We start from the raw sequence: 19767 nt of genomic DNA on the forward strand, positions 1-19767 counted from the left end.
CTCAACCATCCCCATCCAACCCCAGGCTCTGGAACCCATCACGGAGCCACGTTTTGGGGTTGACCCCACCGGAGACGTGTCCTGGTGGCCTCTCAACCATCCCCATCCAGCCCCAGGCTCTGGAACCCATCACGGAGCCACGTTTTGGGGTTGACCCCACCGGAGACGTGTCCTGGTGGCCTCTCAACCATCCCCATCCAACCCCAGCTCTGGAACCCATCACGGAGCCACGTTTTGGGGTTGACCCCACCGGAGACGTGTCCTGGTGGCCTCTCAACCATCCCCATCCAACCCCAGGCTCTGGAACCCATCACGGAGCCACGTTTTGGCGTTTAACCCCCCCAGAGCCACATCCCAGTACCCTCCCCACCATCCTCATCCCAGCCCAGTCCCCCCCAACTGGTGGGGCCACCCCATGGCCTGGGTTTTCCGGAGCCTGGCGGAAGGTGCCGGAACCGTGGCCAGATTAGAGGAGAAGGCGGAGGAAACCGTTTCCTCCTCCGGTCCCAGATAAAAACCCGGCCTTGGCGGTGGCAGGAGGAAGACGCGCCCGCGGCCGCGGCGCTTCACCAGCTCGGGTGGAGCCTCCCCTCCCCGTGGCCGCCCCGCGCCAGCCCCCGGTAGGAAGATGGGGGCCCTGGGGTGGGGGGTGGCACCCATTGGGGGATGGGGTGGGGGTGGGGGGTCCCCTGAGGTGTCCCGAGGGGCGGTCAGGGCGGCTCCCGGCCTTCCCTCCTCCCTCCCCCCGCCCTCCTCCCTCCCCCTCGCCCTCTGGTCTTTCCTGTCCTCCCTTCCCTCCTTCTCCCTTCCCCCCTTTCCCGTCCTCCCTTCCCCCCTTTCCCGTCCTCCTTCTCCCTTTCCATTCCCTCTTTCCCGTCCTCCCTTCCCCCTTTTCCCTTCCCCCTTTTCCCTTCCCCCTTTTCCCTTCCCCCTTTTCCCTTCCCCTTTTCCCTTCCCCCTTTTCCCTTCCCCCTTTTCCCTTCCCCCTTTTCCCTTCCCCCTTTTCCCTTCCCCCTTTTCCCTTCCCCCTTTTCCCTTCCCCCTTTTCCCTTCCCCCTTTTCCCTTCCCTCCTTCCCCCTCTCCCTTCCCCCTCTCCTGTCCTCCTTCCCTCCTTTCCCTTCCCTCCTTTCCCTTCCCCCTTTCCTGTCCTCCCTTCCCCCCCTTTTTCCCTTCCCCCCCCTTACCGTCCTCCCTTCCCCTTTCCCTCCATCCCCCCTTTCCCATCCTCCCTCCCCCCCCTTTTCCCTTTTCCCATCCCTCCTTTCCCATCCCCCTTCCCCCCCCTTTTCCCCCTTTCCCTTCCCCCCTTTTTCCGTCCTCCCTTCCCCCCTTTTTCCGTCCTCCCTCCCCCCCTTTTCCCTTTTCCCATCCCTCCTTTCCCTTCCCCCCTTTTCCCATCTTCCTTCCCTCTCTCCCCATCCTCTCCCTTCCCTCCCTCCCCCATCCTCATTTACCCCCTGTCCTCCCGACACCCCGTCTCCCCCACCCCGACCCCCACCCTACCGGGGACCCCCCCACCCCCCCAGGGCCGGAGCCACCCCCTCGCCATCTCCCCGCAGCTCCCGGCCCTCCGGCATGAAGGTCCTGCTCCTGATGCTCCTGGCGCTGGCACCCACAGGTAGGAGAGACCGTGGGACCCCCCCGTGGCCACCCGTGGGACCCCCATGGCCACCCAGAGGTCCCCTGTCCTCCCTGGATGCCCCATGGCCACCCGTGGGACCCCCATAGCCACCCATGGGACCCCCATGTTCACCCGGAGGTCCCCTGTCCTCCCTGGATGCCCCATGGCCACCCGTGGGACCCCCATGGCCACCCAGAGGTCCCCTGTCCTCCCTGGATGCCCCATGGCCACCTGTGGGACCCCCATGGCCACCCAGAGGTCCCCTGTCCTCCCTGGATGCCCCATGACCACCCGTGGGACCCCCACGTCCACTTGGGTGCCCCACATCCACCCGTGGTCCAGCCATGGGACCCCCATGGCCACCCATGGGACCCCCATGCCCGCCTCAGATGCCCCATGGCCACCCGTGGGACCCCCATGGCCACCCATGGGACCCCCACGCCTGCCTCAGATGCCCCATGGCCACCCGTGGGACCCTCACATCCACCCCAAGGAGTCCCGCGTCCACCTGTGGGACCCCCACGCTCACCTTGGGTGCCCCGTGTCCTGCCACAGGACCCCCACGTCCACCTTGTAGGACCCACGTCCACCTGTGGGACCCTCACGTCCATCTTGGATACCCCACGTCCAGCTTGTGGGGGTCTCGTGTCTTCCCCAAGGGTCCTGTTTCCACCCATGGGACCCCCATGTCCACCTTGGGTGCCCCACATCCACCCGTGGGACCCCTCGTCCACTTGAGTGCCCCACATCCACCCGTGGTCCACCTTGGGTGCCCCCCGTCTACCCGTGGGACCCCCACGTCCACCTTGGGTGCCCCACGTCCACCTGTGGACCCCCTGTGTCCTCCTCGGTGGCCCCACATCTGCCCTAGGTGCCCCATGTCCACCTCAGGGACCCTCCACATCTACTTTGGGCGTCCTGTGTCCACCTGTGGGACCCCCACATCCATCTGCAGGACCCCTGTGTCCACCCCAGGGCTACCACGTCTACTTGGGGGACCACCAAGTCCACCCTGGGGGCTTTTGTCTATCGTGGGTGTCCCCCAACCACCCCACATCCACCTCGGGTGCTCCCCAACCCTCTGCGTCAGGCATGGGTGCCCCACATCTGCCCCAGGGACCCCATGGCCACCCATGGGACCCCCATTTCTCCCAGGTGTCCCCTATCCACCCCATGGACCTCCTGGTCTCTCCCAAGCTGGACCACCTTCTTCCACCATTGCTCCACCTCCTTGTCCAGGACTCAGGGGACATGGGGATGGGGCCACCAGGGGGTGGCCACGTCACACCAGAAGGTCCCAGCCTACCTGTCCCCCATCTCCCTGGGGTGGGTGACATCAGAGAAGGTCCCAGACCACCCGTGTCCCCTGTGTCATCTCCCTTTTTTCTCCCCACAGCCTCGAGGAACGTCCTGTGGGTGATCGAGGGGACCTCCTGCGACCTGCCGTGGCAGGCCGCCCTCTTCAAAGGGGAGAAGTTCCTCTGCGGAGGGACGCTGGTGGACAAGAACTGGGTGCTGACGGCCGCCCACTGCCACGTCCCAGGGTAGGAGGCCACGGGGGCAACGGTGCCTGCTGGGTTGCGGTGTCAACGGGCCGAGACCAACCAAGAACTGGTCCGGGTGGCACTTGAGGTCCTGCTTTCCAGCCAAGCAGGTTGGGAGGGTTGATGGCATCTCAGTGGGCTTCACTCTGCCTCTTTTCTGCCTGCGTAGAGCCTAAATTCTGCCCTTTTTTGGAGGCCAGAACCTAAATTCTGCCCTTTTTTGGAGGCCAGAACCTAAATTCTGCCCTTTTTTGGAAGCCAGAGCTTAAATTCTGCTCTTTTTTGGAAGCCAGAGCCTAAATTCTGCCTTTTTTTTTTTGGAAGCCATGACCTAAACTCTGCCCTTTTCTACTTTCGCTTCTTCTGCCCTTATCACCACCTTCTGGGACCGTGGCTCTGACTCTGCCCCTGCTTTGTGTGGGTCCCCGGGGCCCCCTCGTCTCCACCATGGACCCCCCTCAACTCTGACGCCTTTGGCTCCATCAGCTTCATCAGCGTGCGGTTGGGGGGCCAGAGCCACAAGGACTCGGGTGGCATCGAGCAGTGGCGACGTTCAGCCAAGGTCTTCAAGTACCCGCGTTACAACGACACCAACAAGGACGGCGACCTGATGCTCATCAAGTTCCTCCTGCCCATCCTCGTCACCAAGCACGTGAAGCCGCTGCCGCTGGCTTCCCGCTGTCCCGTGCCCGGCAAAACCTGCCAGATCTCGGGCTGGGGGTCCACCACCAGCCCTGAAGGTACGAAGCCCGGGGACCCAAACATCTGGGGTGCGCTGAGAAGCTCTACGTGCGTGTCCCCTCCCCAGGGGCTTCCCCCAAAGCCCCTCGCAGTCCCGTTGGTCCCACCCTGACCCTTAGGCACCCTTGACCTCTGAGGGAGCCCAAGCATCTGGGTGACCTTGGTCAGGACACCAGGAAGCCTTGGAGCTCCTGGTGCCAACAAGAAGAAGAAGGGAGATGAGCTCCAGGGCAAAGAGCTGGGTTGGGGCTGGATCACTTGGTCCGTCCCCCCTTGGTGACCTCATGTCCTCTGTCACCCGTAGTCACCTTCCCTGAAGATCTCCACTGCACCAAGGTCACCATCGTCTCGGAAGAGCAATGCCGGCGCATCTACCCCGGCTCCGTCACCGCCAACATGGTGTGCGCGGGCGAGTCCCGCAGTCGCGCTGACTCCTGCCAGGTGGGTGCAAGGGCCGGGTCGTTCGGGGCCCCTTGGGTGAGGTCCCATGAGGGAAGGTTTTGGGCTGAGAACGGGCACGATTCGGTGCAGCCGGCAGCACCCAGAGGGGATTTGGGTACGTAGGGTGGGAGGTGAGACGGCGTCACTCGGCGGCGAGAGGAGAACATCTCCTCGGTGGGATGGAGGTGCCAGCCCTGAAACGGCCCCAAATTCAGGGTGGTTCTTCAGGGTGGACCATGAGTCCCAGACCCCCACGTGGCCCCCCCTCTTCTTCCCTCGTCAGGGTGACTCCGGGGGACCCCTCATGTGTGACGGGCGGCTCCAAGGTATCGTCTCTTGGGGCCCGGGCATCTGCGGGGACCCCAAGAAACCCGGCGTCTACGTCAACCTCTGCAAATACACCCGGTGGCTCCAGGAGACCATGCGAAGGAACTGAGCCCCCCCATCCCCCAATCCATCCCAGCCCCAACGGCCATTGGACCCCACAGCTCCTCCTCCTCCTCCTCCCCTGATGAAGGTGCCCAGAGCCGGCCGGTCCGAGCGCTGCGGCACATGCCCTGGGGGTGGCGGGGCAGGGGTTGACCCCGGGACCCTGTTGAGATGTCGATGAATAAAGGTTTTTTTGACGTGGCTTTTCACCACGTCTTTACTGGGCGGAGGACAGCGCTGGTAGGTCGAGGTGCCCTGAGTTGCCCCAGATCTAGAGGCAGGAGAAGACCCAGCTCACCATCTTTGGGGGTAGAGTTGTTGGCCACGTCATGGGGTTGACCCGTTGACTCCACCATGGGGTCGACCCATTGCCCTTGGCCGTGGGGTAGACCTGGTGACCCTACTCCAGGTAGACCTGGTGACCCCACCGTGGGGCAGATCTCTTGGCCCCACCATGGGGTAGACCACCATGGAGTAGACCACCATGAGGTAGACCTGTTGACCCCACTGCAGTAGACCTCTCCACCCCACCGTGGGGCAGATCTGCTGGCCCCGCCATGGGGTAGACCACCATGAAGTAGACCTGTTGACCCTACCGTAGGTAGACCTGTTGACCCCACCACGGAGCAGATCCATTGGCTGTGTTGGGCTCACCCAGGGCTCTTTGCATCACCATGAGGGGACAAAATCCAGCTTGACGTCCCCTCCCCAAAAGCACCGAGCCCTCGCCATGCCCCGGAGCCAGAGCCTCCTTCTTGGTGCCACCATCCCAGCCCCATCTCCCCGGGCCAACGCGTGACCAGGGGAGAACTTCCCAGCCCCAGAGGGGAGAAATTTCCCCGTGACTCAGCGGGGAGCAGAAGGGGCCAAATTTCCCCACCTGGGGTAACTTGGCAGTAGATCAGGGCTGTTTCACCTTCCCGACGAGGAGCATCCACCCAGGCCACGTTGGCTAGTGAGCGGGAAGAAATCACCCGCTGGAGGCCAAATTTACCTCTTCGCATGGAGCTGAGGCCTCTATTTTTGCAGGAAGGGGTGGGATTTTTTCCCCTCCACGGGGTCTTCATGATCCCACCTTGGTGGTGGGGGGGGTGGGACGGAGAGCGGTGCCAGCCCGGCTTCACCGTGGCGCGTCTACGGGACGCGGCGGCGGGGTTGGTGGGCTACAAAAACACCTCGATGTCTTCCCCGGTGGAAGAGGAGACCTGGCAAGGTCAGGCCATCACGTGTCGTCCCCCGTGGCTCAGCGGGGCAGGGAGCGACGCCGGTCGCCTTGCGCAAGTTGTCACCCTCCCTCTTGCCCCACGTGGCTGAGGCCCGGCGCGTTGGAGGGTGTGGGCCTCGTCTGGCCACCGCGGTGGGGAAAGAGGTTTTGGTCCGGGTCCAAATCCCCAGGGAGGTGGAGAAGCGATTGGTCGCCATTGCCGGGGCCAACGGTGGCCACTGGTGACTTCCAGCTCTCGCTCAGCATTTCACGGGAAGGTTCAACCACTTTTCAGTGTGCCGTGAAGATGGGTTGACTTGGAGGGTCCCACGTTGGTGGCCAGCAGCTGTGGTGGGCTGCCGCATTGGGCTCCGGCACAGGCAGCTCCAGCTCGTCCGTCATCCCTGGAGGCCTGGTCAACGTGGCCATGGACAGGTGGTCAATGTGGCCATGGAGGTCTGGTCAATGTGTCCATGGAGGGCTGGTCAACGTGGCCATGGAGGGCTGGTTAATGTGTTTCTGGAGGTCTGGTCAACGTGGCCACGGAGGGTTGGTCAACGTGGCCACGGAGGTCTGGTCAACGTGGCCACTGGGCTCTACCAACATGGGGTCTACCTGACACATCTATGGAGGTCTAATGAGGTCTACCTCCTGTGCCCATGGAGGACTGGTCGTCACATCGCTGGGGTCGAGGCCATGGAGGTCCGGGCAATGCAGCCCTTGGGGTCAAGCCAAGACGGTCGTGGAGGTGGAGGTGGCCCAGCCGGGTCCATGGGGTCTGGTAAGTCACCGTGTCCGCGGAGGTGACGCTGAACCGTGCCAGGAACAGCTGGAACGTGGCCACTGCCTCCAAGAAACCGGCACCACTGGCACCCGACACCATCACTCCCGTGTCACCCGTGTCCCCTGAGCCACCCCCTGTCTCACCCAGGGCACAGCCACCCACGGTGCCGCCAGCCCGTGAGTCACCCAGGGCCACCCCCCCACCCCCCCCGGGTCACCCAGGGCACTGCCACCCCCTTGTGTCACCCAGGGCGCTGCCACCCCCGGTCCTTGCCGCTCCATGCGTCAAGGCGGGCCACCCACCATGTCACCCAGGGCACTGCCACCTCTTGTGTCACCCAGGGCCACCCCGGGCACAGCGCTCCCGGGGCTGTGAGGACATCTGGGAGGGGACGGGGTGGGGGGGGTGGCATGTCCCCTCCCTGCCACTGTAAGCTGGCGGGGGGGGGGGGGGGGGAGGGCAGGAGGTCCTTGGGTGGCCCTGGCAGTGGGTGGCAGGCCCGGGCTGGCTCTGCCTGGGCCCGCAGGGTAATTAGGTAATTAGCACTAATTACACCACCGAGATGGGAGCTGAGGAACTGGGAGAACTGGTTGGACCCAGCCCCAGCCCCCAGCGCTGCGCTAACGTCATCGGTCCCCCGTGTCCCCCCCCGCCCCCCACCATCGCCGTGGGGCTCTGGGGCCCCTCATGGGCTCCCCACGGGCGTCCCCATGGCCCTGCTTGTGTCCCTGGGTCCCCACATCCCCTCGTGGCCCCCCCACGTCACCTCTTATCCCCTTATGTGCCCCGTGTCCCCCCCAAGTCCCCCCGTGGGCTCCTGGGTCCCCCACATCCCCCCATGTCCCCCTCTGTCCCCCCACGTCCCTTCATGTGCCCGCATCCCCATCGTGTTGCTCCCCTGTCCCCTCATGACCCCCCCACGTGCCCTCGTGTCCCTTCATGGTTCCCCGCCGTCCCCCTCATGTGGCCCTGTGTCCCCTCATGTCCCCTCGTATGCTCCGCTGTCCCCTTGGGTCTCCCCATGTCCCCCCATATGCCCCCATCTTCCCTCTGGGCCCCCCCCATGTCCACCCACGTCCCCTCGTGTCTTCTTGTGCAACCATGTCCCCTCACGTGCCCCCGTGTCCCCTCACGAGCCCCCGTGTCCCCTCACGTGCCCCCATGTCCCCTCACGTGCTCCGTGTCCCCTCACGTGCCCCCATGTCCCCTCACGTGCTCCGTGTCCCCTCACGAGCCCCCGTGTCCCCTCACGAGCCCCATGTCCCCTCACGAGCCTCCGTGTCCCCTCACGTGCCCCCGTGTCCCCTCGTGTCCCCTTGGGTCCCTCACGTCACCCCGCCACGAGCTCTCCTCTCCCCTCACGTGTCCCCTGTCCCCACCCAGGATCTCTCTTCCCCTTGGGAGCCCCCGGGTCACCTTGCGATGTCCCCCCATCCCCAGGGGATCAGGGATCCCCGGGGATGGGATCTCTGTGGACCTTCACGGCCAAGGGTGTCCATAGAGCAGATCCGTGTGGACGGGATCTCCGGGGATGGGATCTCTGTGGACCGTCATGGCCAAGGGTGTCCATAGAGCAGATCCCCATGGATGGGATCCCCGTGGACGGGATCTTGGTGGACCAGATCGCCACGGCTGGTGGTGGCTGTAGGGTGGATCCCCACAGAGGGGATCCCCAAGGATGGGATCCGGGTGGTTTGAAGCCTTGCGGAATTGACCTCCGTGGCCCGGGATCTCCGTGTCCTGTCCCTTCGTGGGTGGAATCTCCGTGGACAGGATCCCAGGGGCTGAGATCTCTGCCCACCGCAGCTCTCCCCCAGGATCACCCACGGCCCAGGCGCTCTGTAGGACAGATCCCCATGGAGGGGACGATCTCTGCAGCTGACCACTCCACGGACAGGATCTCCACAGACAAGATCCCTGTAGCTGAGATCTCCAAGGCCCACACCTCCATGGATGGGATCTTAGTGGATCTGACCTCCACTGGCTGGGATCCTGGTGGACAGAACCCTGGTGGATGGGATCTTTGTGGACCAGATCTCCATGGGAGGAGATCAGCCTGGTGGATTAGGTCTCCATGGACCAGACCTCCGTAGGATGGGATCTCCACGGGCCAGGCCTCCACAGATGGGCTCCCCAAGCCCACAACCTCTTCGGTGAGGATCACCGCAGACCAGATCTCCATGGATCTGCTGGGACAGTTGCCCTTCCAGGATCTTCAGCTTCACCTCCAGGTTTAGGACCAAACCCAGCCCCAGGCTTCCTCGTGCCACCAGCAGAGAGCGAGATCAGCATCTCCAAACCGTGATTCATCCCACCCAGGCCTTTCCTTTTGTCAGGACTCAGCTCCTGGGCTTCTCCGCCCTTAATTGCTCGTCAGGCTGTTAATTGCCTTGAGCTGCTCCCAACCTCATCTCCTCTCCCAGCCCTACCGAAAGGGCCGTTGAAGAGGCACGGAGGTGCCTTCACACCACCCCTGGAGCTCCTGCACCCACGTTGCAGCTCTGGTCCCACCAACGTCAAGGACGGCCAGGCTGGGGTGGCTTTAGAGGACCCATCGGTGCCTAAAATCCTTTTGGGCCCTTCCCGCTGCAAGGACGTGCGGGAGCTCGAGCACGGCTCTCCCAGGGGAGAAGAACCATGTGAAGATGGCTTGAACCTCCCAGAAAGAGGGGCCAGGGGCTGGCGACCGCTGCTGAGCTCAGCAGGAATTTTGGGCCACCCGTCCCGTCTGTCCGGCCGCCTGGCTGACGCCCCGGGGCGCAGGCGAAAGCCACCCCGGGAAGGGCCAGGAGACACCGGGGTCCTCGGCTGCTGCCACCGCCCCGGGGTGGAGATGTCCCAGGTGGCCCTGGGGATGGCGGGTGACACTGATTGCACCTGGGTCACCCTCTCTGGGCACGGGGTGGTCACCTCCCACCTTGAAGACCCTCCAGACCCCCGTGCCGTTGGGGTTGGGGGAGCGAGGAAGGGGAGGTGACACACCTCCAGGGTTGGGGACAGTGTCCAGCTGAGGGGACAAGTGCCACCCCCGTCCCCGGTGGCCCCTTGACTCACCAGAAGCGACTCGCAGGGCTCAGCTGGGTTGGCAGCGGGACGTGGCCTCGCCCATCGCTCACCCACATCTGCGGCGTTACTCATCGGGGACGTGCAACCGGCGCCGGGTGCCAAAGGAAGGTGACACGTAGGTCCCTGGGGACCTCCGGTCCGGTGGTGGCCTCCAAGGGGCTGCGTCCCCAAGCCTGGAGCCACGAGGGTCCCTCCTTGGTGGTGGCATCCCGTCGCACGCGCCAAGCCCCGCCCTTGCGCGCGCGGGCACATGCGTGGGCGTAACGTGAGGTCTACCCGGCTCCTGGCGTGCTCGTGTGTGCGACGTGGGCAGATGGACGGAGGGATGGACAGAGGGATGGACAGATGGACGGACAGAGGGATGGAGGGACGGACAGAGGGATGGAGGGATGGACAAATGGATGGAGGGGTAGGTGGAGGGATGGACAGATGGATGGACAGAGGGATGGAGGGATGGACAGATGGATGGACAGACGGATGGAGGGATAGATGGAGGGATGGACAGACGGATGGACAGAGGGATGGAGGAATAGATGGAGGGATGGACAGACGGATGGACAGAGGGATGGAGGGATAGATGGAGGGATGGACAGACGGATGGACAGAGGGATGGAGGGATAGATGGAGGGATGGACAGATGGATGGACAGACGGATGGAGGGATGGACAGACGGATGGACAGACGGATGGAGGGATAGATGGAGGGATGGACAGATGGATGGACAGAGGGATGGAGGGATGGACAGACGGATGGACAGAGGGATGGAGGGATAGATGGAGGGATGGACAGATGGATGGGCAGACGGATGGACAGACGGATGGACAGATGGATGGACAGACGGATGGACAGAGGGATGGACAGATGGATGGGGGGATAGACGGAGGGATGGACAGACAGACGGAGGGATAGATGGAGGGATGGACAGCCGGATGGACAGATAGGTGGAGGGATGGGTGAAGGAACGGAACGATAGACGGATGGACGGACAGATAGGAGGACAGACAGCTCTCCAGCTCGCTGGAAAGACAGTCAGACGGAGAGACGGCTGGACAGATGGACGGCCAGATGGGCAGCTAGACGGAGAGCTGAAGGGACAGAGGCGCGAGCGGACAGACTGGCTGATGGCGGATGGACGGACAGACAGGCCGATGGACGGATGGAGAGACGAATGGCTAATGGACGGGTAGACAGATGGACGGGTAGACAGATGGACAAGAGAGACGGACAGAGAGGCTGTGGGACAGACGGACTTGCAGTCAGATGGACAGATGGACGGATGGATGGGCAAATGGCCAGGGAGATGGACAGACAGACTTGATGGGGGACAGACAGCTGTATGGACAGACGGATGGACAGGCTTACAGTCAGATGGCCAGATAGGTGGGTGGACAGATGGACGGCCAGGCTTACAGCCAGGTGGACATGGAGACAGATGGATGGACAGGCAGGTGGGAGGACGGACAGACAGATACCCAGGCAGACTTACAGTTGCTTGGACAGACAGACAGATGGCTGGGCAGATAGGTGGACAGACGGACAGACGGATGGAGAGACAAGTAGACAGCTGGATCAAGAGGCAAACAGGCGGATGGATGGGCAGATAGACAGACGGCTGGACAGATGGGTAGAGAACCGGAGCAGCAGACAGACGGACGGACAGACGGACGGGCAGGCGAGTGGGCAGCTGGCCAGGCAGCCTTACAGCCGGCCGGCCGGGCAGCCAGCCAGCCGGACAGACAGACAGCCGGCAAGGCCGGGCGGGAGGCAGCACCATTATATTTCACAACACCCAAGGGCCGGCTCGGCACCCCGACACCCCCATCGTCCCCCGGGGGAGGATGGGAAGGGAACCCCCCCCTTGACACCCCCCCCCCCACCGCGACGGGGGGAGGGGTGAGCCAACCGACCCGCCTGGACGAGCTGTTTTCGGAACTCCCTCAACCCCGTGTGCGGGGCGGCCGCGACGATGGGAGGAGCGGGCGTTTCCCCTTTGCCGAGGAACCCAGCAGCGTTTCCTCTGGGACATCAAAGCCATAATCACCCACGGGGCCGGGGAGACACCCACAGGCCACGCTCGCTCCGCTGCCGCGCGGACCCGTCACCCAACCGCTCTTGACTCACCCCGCCGGAGACACGGCCTACTTTTCACCCCGGGTATAAATATGCCCAAGCCACCGGCTCTCGGCTTCCCGACGTGTCGAGCCAGCCCCGTTCTTCTCCTCTGGCAGGTGAGTCCATCCCCGTGGCCAGGACCACGGACATCCCTCCGAGGGATGGATGCTACGTGGGAACCAGGCGTCCGGAGGTTCTCCATCTCTTGGTGGATGTTTCTCACGGGTCAGATCAATCCATCCCCACGCGCTCAGCCCACGCGGTGGCTCTGGTTTGGATGGGTTTGGTGGGAACGCCCTCCGTATCCCAGTTGAGCTCGGATCTCCCAGTTTCGCGGCGATTGGGAGGGTGGTGGTCCGTCCTGAGCTCGTGCAGGTGGGTTTGGTGCCACCGGCAAGTTGAACTCAACCAAAACAGGGTGGAGAAGAAGGACCGAGACCACCCCAAGGTCCGTAAGGGTGAAGGTGCACCAAAACACCGCCGGCATCTCGGTCACGTCGCCTCCATCCCACGCGGGACCTTCCCCGTAGCCGCTACGTGGCACCAGCCGCTCTCCCGCAGCCCCGGGGCTGATCCAGTTTGGTTTCTCTGCCCCAGGAATGGCTCGTGACGGGCACGGGACCTTCGGCTTCATCTCCATCTTCATCCTCGCAGCCGGGTTGTTGCTGCCCACTCCGTCGCTGGCACAAGCTCAGGTGAAGGTCAACAAAGGCAATGACCGTAAGTCAAACCGGTGGCCGAGGAGGGAGGATGGAGACACCACGGGTGTTTGACGGGCATCTTGTAGGGGAACGTGTCCAATGGGATGGGATGGGATGGGATGGGATGGGATGGGATGGGATGGGATGGGATGGGATGAGGAGATGCCTTCTCTTGGCTCATGGGAATCTTGCCGACGGGAAGGTTTGGGCAAGGCCCTACAGTTTCGAAACTTGTTTTGGTTTCGAGCTGAGATAAAGCAACCACCTTGATGTGGAGAAATGGTCCCGAAAGAGACGCAGCGGGAAAATTCCTGCATCCCCTTGGAGGCGCTGGGATCTCCGGGATAACTTCTTTCCCTCCTCTGGAAGTTCGCACGGGGATTTCTGTTACAGCTGCAAAAAGGAGAGCAAAAGAGTCACCCAGGCTGAGGGAAAGAAAGGAGAGACTTAATCCCGATGGAAACATCCCCTTCCTTTCTTCTGGCCTCCAAAATGATGCTCTGCCCAAGGAGAACCCGAACGGATGGGGTGGAAAGAAGACTCCTGGGATTTCTGACCGTTGGTTGCGAAGACCTCGGATCTGACCCGATCTCGGTGCTTCTTAACCCAAATCTACGACCCCGGAGCTGAGTCCGAAACGCCCAAGTCTTGCGGAGAAGGACCGAGGTCATGTCCAGACACAACGGCTGGATAATTCGCCCCGTGACTGTCCAAGAACTGTTTCCTTGGGGGCAAGTTTGTCATTTGGGATGGAGCCACCATCACCTTGGTTGGAGCTCTCTGGTTGCCAGTAACCTCTGGAAAGCCAGGGGATGGATTCTACCACAGGGCAGGATCCACCCTCTCCCGTTGCCCACGTCTTCACTGATTGACCTTTGTTGATGGATACCCTTCCACCCTGGGAGCTCAGGGAAGCTGCTGAGATGCCTTCAAGGAGCTTGGTGGAATCTAAACCTGCTGGTTGGTCTCGAAAGGCTCTTGCGGTGACCAGGGATGCTTCCCCGATGAGCTTTTGCGGGAGGATGATTCCCACCCTCCGACTTTGGCAGCGTTGCCGGGACCGGATAGTGGTGAATTCCAGGTGGCTTGAAACTCGGGCGTCTCCTGTTGTCACAGGCTGTAATCCCCACCAGCACAAACCAGTCCCACTGGTAAATGCCAATGTCCCAACCTTTGGTGGAAGGCAATTGCAGATGCCGCGGAGCGGAGCCACCTCGCGCGCGCGCTGCAATCGATACGGCTCTTCGCCCAGGTGGTCAAACGCTTGGAGCGGTGACTTCTCCCCAAAACATCTGGGGTGGCCCAGACCGCGCCGTGGAGGACTCAGCCCCAGCACCCGTGAGGACACCTCGGAGCCCAAGGACTTGATGTCTCCCATTTGAAACAGGAACGCGTCGCAAGGCTTTGGACTCCCGTTGCGTCGACACCCAAGCGGAGCTCTGCGTGGTCACGGCCTCAAGATGGTCACGGCCTCAAGATGGTCGCCCTGCAAACCTCATTCATCACAGATCTCCTGAGAAGGGGAAGGGCACCTCATCTTGTAGGCGCCTGGCGTTGGATGGGGTGGGATTGTGTCCCTTCCTTTCTCCGAGGACCAGCAACATCGGGCAACGCCAGCGGACACCCATCTGCTGCGGCCACCTAAAGCCGAGGGAGATGCTTCTGCGGCCACCTAAAGCAGAGGGAGATGCTTCTGCGGCCACCTAAAGCCGAGGGAGATGCTTCTGTGGCCACCTAAATCTGAGGGAGATGCTTCTGTGGCCACCTAAAGCCGAGGGAGATGCTTCTGAGGCTACCTAAAGCCTAGGGAGATGCTTCTGCAGCCACCTAAAGCCTAGGGAGATGCTTCTGAGGCTACCTAAAGCCTAGGGAGATGCTTCTGCAGCCACCTAAAGCTGAGGGAGATGCCTCCAAAGACCTGAAAGATTGGGAGATCCACGTCAGAAGTGGGGGCTTCAAGTGGGGAGACCCTGACGTAACCGAAGACCCTCAAACCGAGCTGGTGGCCCTCTCTCTTTCTTCTCAACCTGATGGGACCAAGACACCTCGGGCTCCAGAGCGACATAAGGACTCACATTCCTGAGCGAACTCCTCTTATCATTTCTCCCTGCGTCAGGGCTTCTTCTGCTTGTGTTGATGCAACCATCTCCTACCCTGGTCCTAACGAGGAGTCCTGGGTCCATGAGCCACCCAGGAGGTAGGAGACTTTTCGAGCAGGTCCTACAGGCTTTCTCACCAACCGAGGACGAAGAAATCAGCTCTTTTAGAGGTGCGTCATCTCCCTTTTGGAGTCCAATCTTGGGCTGGGAGGAATCTTAGAGGTGGAAACGGATGCCCCTCCCAGAGGTACATGGCGAAACCGGCGGAGATAAGTGGCCCCTGGTGACTTCCTGACGCGCGGTGATTTCCAAGACAGCTCATTGGCACAACCTGGCACGACAGACCGGTCCCCGGGGGGGTCTCCTGGGAGCTCCCACCTCACTCCTCCACCCGGGCTGGGTGCTCGTGGAGTCCTGAGCTCCATCAAATGGCACCAGGAGAAAAACGAGACCTTCAAGGCCTGCTTCCATCTTGGCTACAAGTGGTTGGATTTCAACGGGTCCCCAGATCATCTCTTTTTCATCCCTCCCCCCCCCCAAAAAAAGCCTGGTGGGACCTCAGATAAATGACTCAGTAAATTAAAAAAAAAAGATTATTTTTAGGTTTTTAAGGTGATTTTGACCGCTCCGACGAGAATTTGAGGGTGAAAAAGGGAGACCTTTCCCTCTTCTCTTTCATTTCGCCTTTTTAAAGACCCTTTTGCAACGCTTCGCCGCCTTTTCGACCCAAACCCCTCGGGTTTCTTTGGAAGACGCCGCGGCCGGGCTGCGGCCGCGCGACCGCGCTCACCGTGCCCTTCGGTGCTCTGTGTTACAGTGTCGGACCAGGACGAGTCCCGGATCATCGGCGGGCGACCCTGCTCCATCAACCAACGCCCTTTCCAAGTTGCCCTCATCAAGAGGGGTCAAATCCTGTGTGGAGGAAGCTTGATAGATGCCCAATGGGTCCTGACGGCCGCCCACTGCAGGCAGCCAATCGGGTAAGCCGGCTCCGTGCTCACGTGCCGCATGGCTTCCTATGAGCCGATGGCTCCTTTCCCAAGACCCTTCAATGACCAAGGGTGAGAGGTGGGGCTTCCAGGTGTTAGCGCCCAGATGTTGGCACTTCCAGGCGGCTGATGCCTCCAAAGGGTGGTGTCCAGAGAGAGAGGCCCCAGATGTTGGCCGTCGCCAGAGTTTGGGGCCTCCAGATGTGAACACCTTCAGATTTTGGTGTCCAGATGTTGAGTCTGGCACCTCCAGAGGCATCCAGATGTTGGCGTCGCCAGAGTTTGGGGCCTCCAGATGTGGACACCTTCAGCTTTGGGCGTCCAGATGTTGAGTCTGGCACCTCCAGAGACTGGTAGCTCCCGAAGCGGGTACCTCCAGAGGTATCCAGAGGTTGGCATCACCAGAGTTTGGGGCCTCCAGATGTGGACACCTTCAGCTTTGGGCGTCCAGATGTTGAGTCTGGCACCTCCAGGGACTGGTAGCTCCCGAAGCGGGTACCTCCAGAGGTATCCAGAGGTTGGTACGGCCAGATATTTGTACCCCAGATGTTACCTCCAGAATCTGGTGTCCCACCACCAAGTAGCTCTAGATGTTGATGTTCCAGGCATGAGGATCTCCCATGATCTCCCAAGTGATGACACTAAGTGGAGCGGGTGCCCCCGCCCCCCCCCCCCCAGTTTCTCCAGCTTCTCCTCAAGGTCCTGTGAGAGGAAGCTGGACCTTTAGGAAGGGAAATAATGGGGGAAAAAAAAAAAAGCAGGAGGAAAGTTGGCAAGAAGTTGGGCTCGGGGCAACGTTGTTGAGATGTTGCAGGTGGGACTCTTGCAAGATGGAGTCAAGGAGTTGAAGTCAAGAGACACCCCCCTCCCCAATGGCTTCTCGTGGAGGTGGGAGATGCCCTCAGGGTACCTGAGCCATCAAAGAGCTCTTGGAGGAGAGGCGGCTCAGGAACCCTCGAGCGTGTTTTCCCAGCCTCCTCCCCAAGGGAAACGGGATAAGGTGGTCCCACGGCCGGATCACCTTAACTCTGCCCTGCGGAGAAGCTTCAACGGACAGGTCTTGATCATCTCCTCGCTGGACAACCCCGGAGGCCAAGGGTTTAAGTGTCTCCTCGGGAGGGACCAGCACTGATTTCTTGACCTTCTTCCCCCGGCAGAGACGTCCAGGTGTTAATCGGGACGAGCACGTTACGGGATGGAACGGGGCAGGTGAGGTTGATTTCAAGACAATTTGTCCATCCGGCCTACAACCCCCGCAAGAACGACAACGACTTCATGGTCCTGCGGCTGAACAAACCCGTTCGCTTCAGCCCCAACGTCAAGAAGATCAGATTAGCCACGAGGTGTCCCATGGACGGGGTGAGGTGCACCGTCTCTGGCTGGGGCACGACCAAATCCCCTGGAGGTACTGGCTTGCGGTGGAGACCTGGGTGGAAGAGGTGGGATGGGGGAAGGCAACTGGGTGGGGGAGAGGGCTTGCCAAGGAGGTCGGGTGGCCACCTCAGCTGGGAAAATGGGACAATGGCTTCCCTGATGTCACCTTAACTCTGCCCAGTGAGCAGCTCCCCGCGGAGAACGACTTCTAGTTGGGTTTTCCCTTCAGGGTTGGGTTGACCCATCTCTGATGGAGGCATCTCCGTCGTCCACCTCCCAAAGAAGCCTACCAGAAGCGTAACGAAGTCTCCTCAGGCCTCAGCGTTCGGGGGTTGTCCCTTCTCACCTTCTCTCTCTCCATCCCCACCTTCTCCTGCAGCAAAGCTGCCGAAAGATTTGCAGTGCGCCACCATCGAAACCTTCGGGAGGGACAAATGCACCAGGGTGTACGGCAACGCCCTCACCCCCAACATGTTCTGCGCCGGCGTCCCCCAGGGGGGCGTGGATTCCTGCCAGGTAAGAGCGGGGGTGACATCCCTTCAGCCACCTCCGAGGTCGCTGCTGGGGAAAGGAGGGGGTTGGCGTGGCTTTGAGTTCCAACCCGAGGTGGGATGGGTCCACGCAAGTCTTGGGTTCCTTCAAGCCAAGCCATAAAAAGCAGGGAAGGGCCCCGGCACGTGGATGGGTCCGTGCAAGGTCTGGGTTCTCCACAGCTACCTCGTGCTTCAGCCACGGAGCTGGGGATGGGCTCTGGCACGTGGACAAGTCCATGCAAGGTTGGGGTTCCTCCACCGTTATCTCCAACCCAACCCATAAAACCAGGGAAGGGCCATGGCACGTGGTCAAGTCCATGGAAGGTCTGGGTTCCCACCAAGGACCTTCTGCTTGAGACACGGAGCTGGGGCTGGGTCATGGCACGTGGTAAAGTCCATGGAAGGTCTGGGTTCCCACCACCGACCTTCTGCTTGAGCCACAGAGCTGGGTCATGGCACATGGATGGGTCCACACAAGGTTTGGGTTCCCACCACTGACCTTCTGCTTGAGCCACAGAGCTGGGTCATGGCACGTGGTCAAGTCCATGGAAGGTTTGGGTTCCCATCACCGACCTTCTGCTTGAGCCACGGGGCTGGGGCTGGGCCATGGCACGTGGTCAAGTCCATGGAAGGTCTGGGTTCCCACCACCGACCTTCTGCTTGAGCCACGGAGCTGGGGCTGGGTCATGGCACGTGGTCAAGTCCATGGAAGGTTTGGGTTCCCACCACCGACCTTCTGCTTGAGCCACGGAGCTGGGGCTGGGTCATGGCACATGGTCAAGTCCATGGAAGGTCTGGGTTCCCACCACCGACCTTCTGCTTGAGCCACGGGGCTGGGCCATGGGACGTGGACAACTCCGTGGAAGGTTTGGGTTCCCACCAAGGACCTTCTGCTTGAGCCATGGAGCTGGGGCTGGGCCATGGCACGTGGACAACTCCGTGGAAGGTCCGTGAGCCCCACCCCGTGCTCCTCTCCCCACAGGGTGACTCCGGGGGTCCCTTGGTGTGCAACGGGGTGCTGCAAGGCGTGGTCTCGTGGGGCATGGCCGTCTGCGGGCGCGAGGGACAACCCGGCGTCTACGCCAACGTCTGCCGAGCCGTGCCCTGGATCAGGAGATTCATCGGGTATCAGTGAGACCTCCAGCTCCGCCACCGCCATCTTGCCCCCCCCTCCCCCCACCACGGGACCACCCCCGTGAGGGGGCGTCACCCCCTTCTGTGGGGTGGGGGATGGGCAGGAGCCCCAAATTTCCCAGAATGCACTTGGGAAAGGGGGAAATTGGAGTGGAAAAATAAAGGAAAAGACCGAAAGCGGAGAGATGGAGTCATGGCGGGGGCTGGTTCCGGGCAGGGAGGGATGGGGAGCACTGGGAGCACTGGGAGCACTGGGGAGCGGGGGGCAGTGGGGAGTGGGGGGCAGTGGGAACTGGGGGTGCTGGGAGCACTGGGGAGTGGGGGCCAGTGGGAGATGGGGGGGGTAACTGGATTTGGGGGGCAGTGGGAATTGGGGGGGGAACTGGATTTGAGTGGGGTTTAGGGGGGGCAGTGGGAACTGGGGGTGCTGGGAGCACTGGGGAGCGGGGGGCAGTGGGAATTGGGGGGGGTAACTGGATTTGGGGGGTCAGTGGGAATTGGGGGCACTGGGGAGTGGGAGGTAGTGGGAACTGGGGGTGCTGGGAGCACTGGGGAGTGGGGGCCAGTGGGAGATGGGGGGGGTAACTGGATTTGGGGGGCAGTGGGAATTGGGGGGGAACTGGATTTGAGTGGGGTTTAGGGGCGGCAGTGGGAACTGGGGGTGCTGGGAGCACTGGGGAGCAGGGGGCAGTGGGAATTGCAGGAGTAACTGGATTTTGGGGGGGGGGGATTTGGGGGGCGGCAGTGGGAACTGGGGGTACTGGGAGCACTGGGGAGTGAGGCCAGTGGGAATCGCAGGTGTAACTGGATTTGGGTGGGATTTCGGGGGGGGGGTAGTGGGAACTGGGGGCACTGGGAGCACTGGGGAGTGAGGCCAGTGGGAATCGCAGGTGTAACTGGATTTGGGTGGGATTTCGGGGGGGGGTAGTGGGAACTGGGGGTACTGGGAGCACTGGGGAGTGAGGCCAGTGGGAATTGCAGGAGTAACTGGATT

At 62.0% G+C, this 19767-nt stretch overlaps 2 protein-coding genes across 2 annotated transcripts; both read left to right on the forward strand.

Annotated features, from left to right (window-relative positions):
- Positions 1 to 1560: 1560 nt before the first annotated feature.
- Positions 1561 to 4784, forward strand: LOC309604099 (kallikrein-11-like; the record flags this gene model as incomplete). The annotated part of the gene is made up of 5 exons (XM_082339015.1): positions 1561 to 1619; positions 3019 to 3166; positions 3653 to 3906; positions 4212 to 4348; positions 4632 to 4784. The coding sequence occupies exons 1-5, from the start codon at positions 1577 to 1579 to the stop codon at positions 4782 to 4784; spliced, it is 735 nt and encodes a 244-aa protein (XP_082195141.1). The 5' UTR covers positions 1561 to 1576.
- A 6635-nt stretch (positions 4785 to 11419) lies between these two features.
- Positions 11420 to 18774, forward strand: LOC309604101 (kallikrein-14-like; the record flags this gene model as incomplete). Its single annotated transcript, XM_082339016.1, has 6 exons — positions 11420 to 11507; positions 12541 to 12663; positions 15561 to 15723; positions 16890 to 17137; positions 17486 to 17622; positions 18622 to 18774. 6 exons carry the CDS (start codon positions 11420 to 11422, stop codon positions 18772 to 18774), a joined length of 912 nt encoding a protein of 303 aa, XP_082195142.1.
- Between the last annotated feature and the right edge of the window lie 993 nt (positions 18775 to 19767).

This window comes from Platalea leucorodia, assembly GCF_965183815.1.
Source record: "Platalea leucorodia genome assembly, contig: HAP1_HAP1_SCAFFOLD_345, whole genome shotgun sequence".
NCBI lineage: Eukaryota > Metazoa > Chordata > Aves > Pelecaniformes > Threskiornithidae > Platalea > Platalea leucorodia.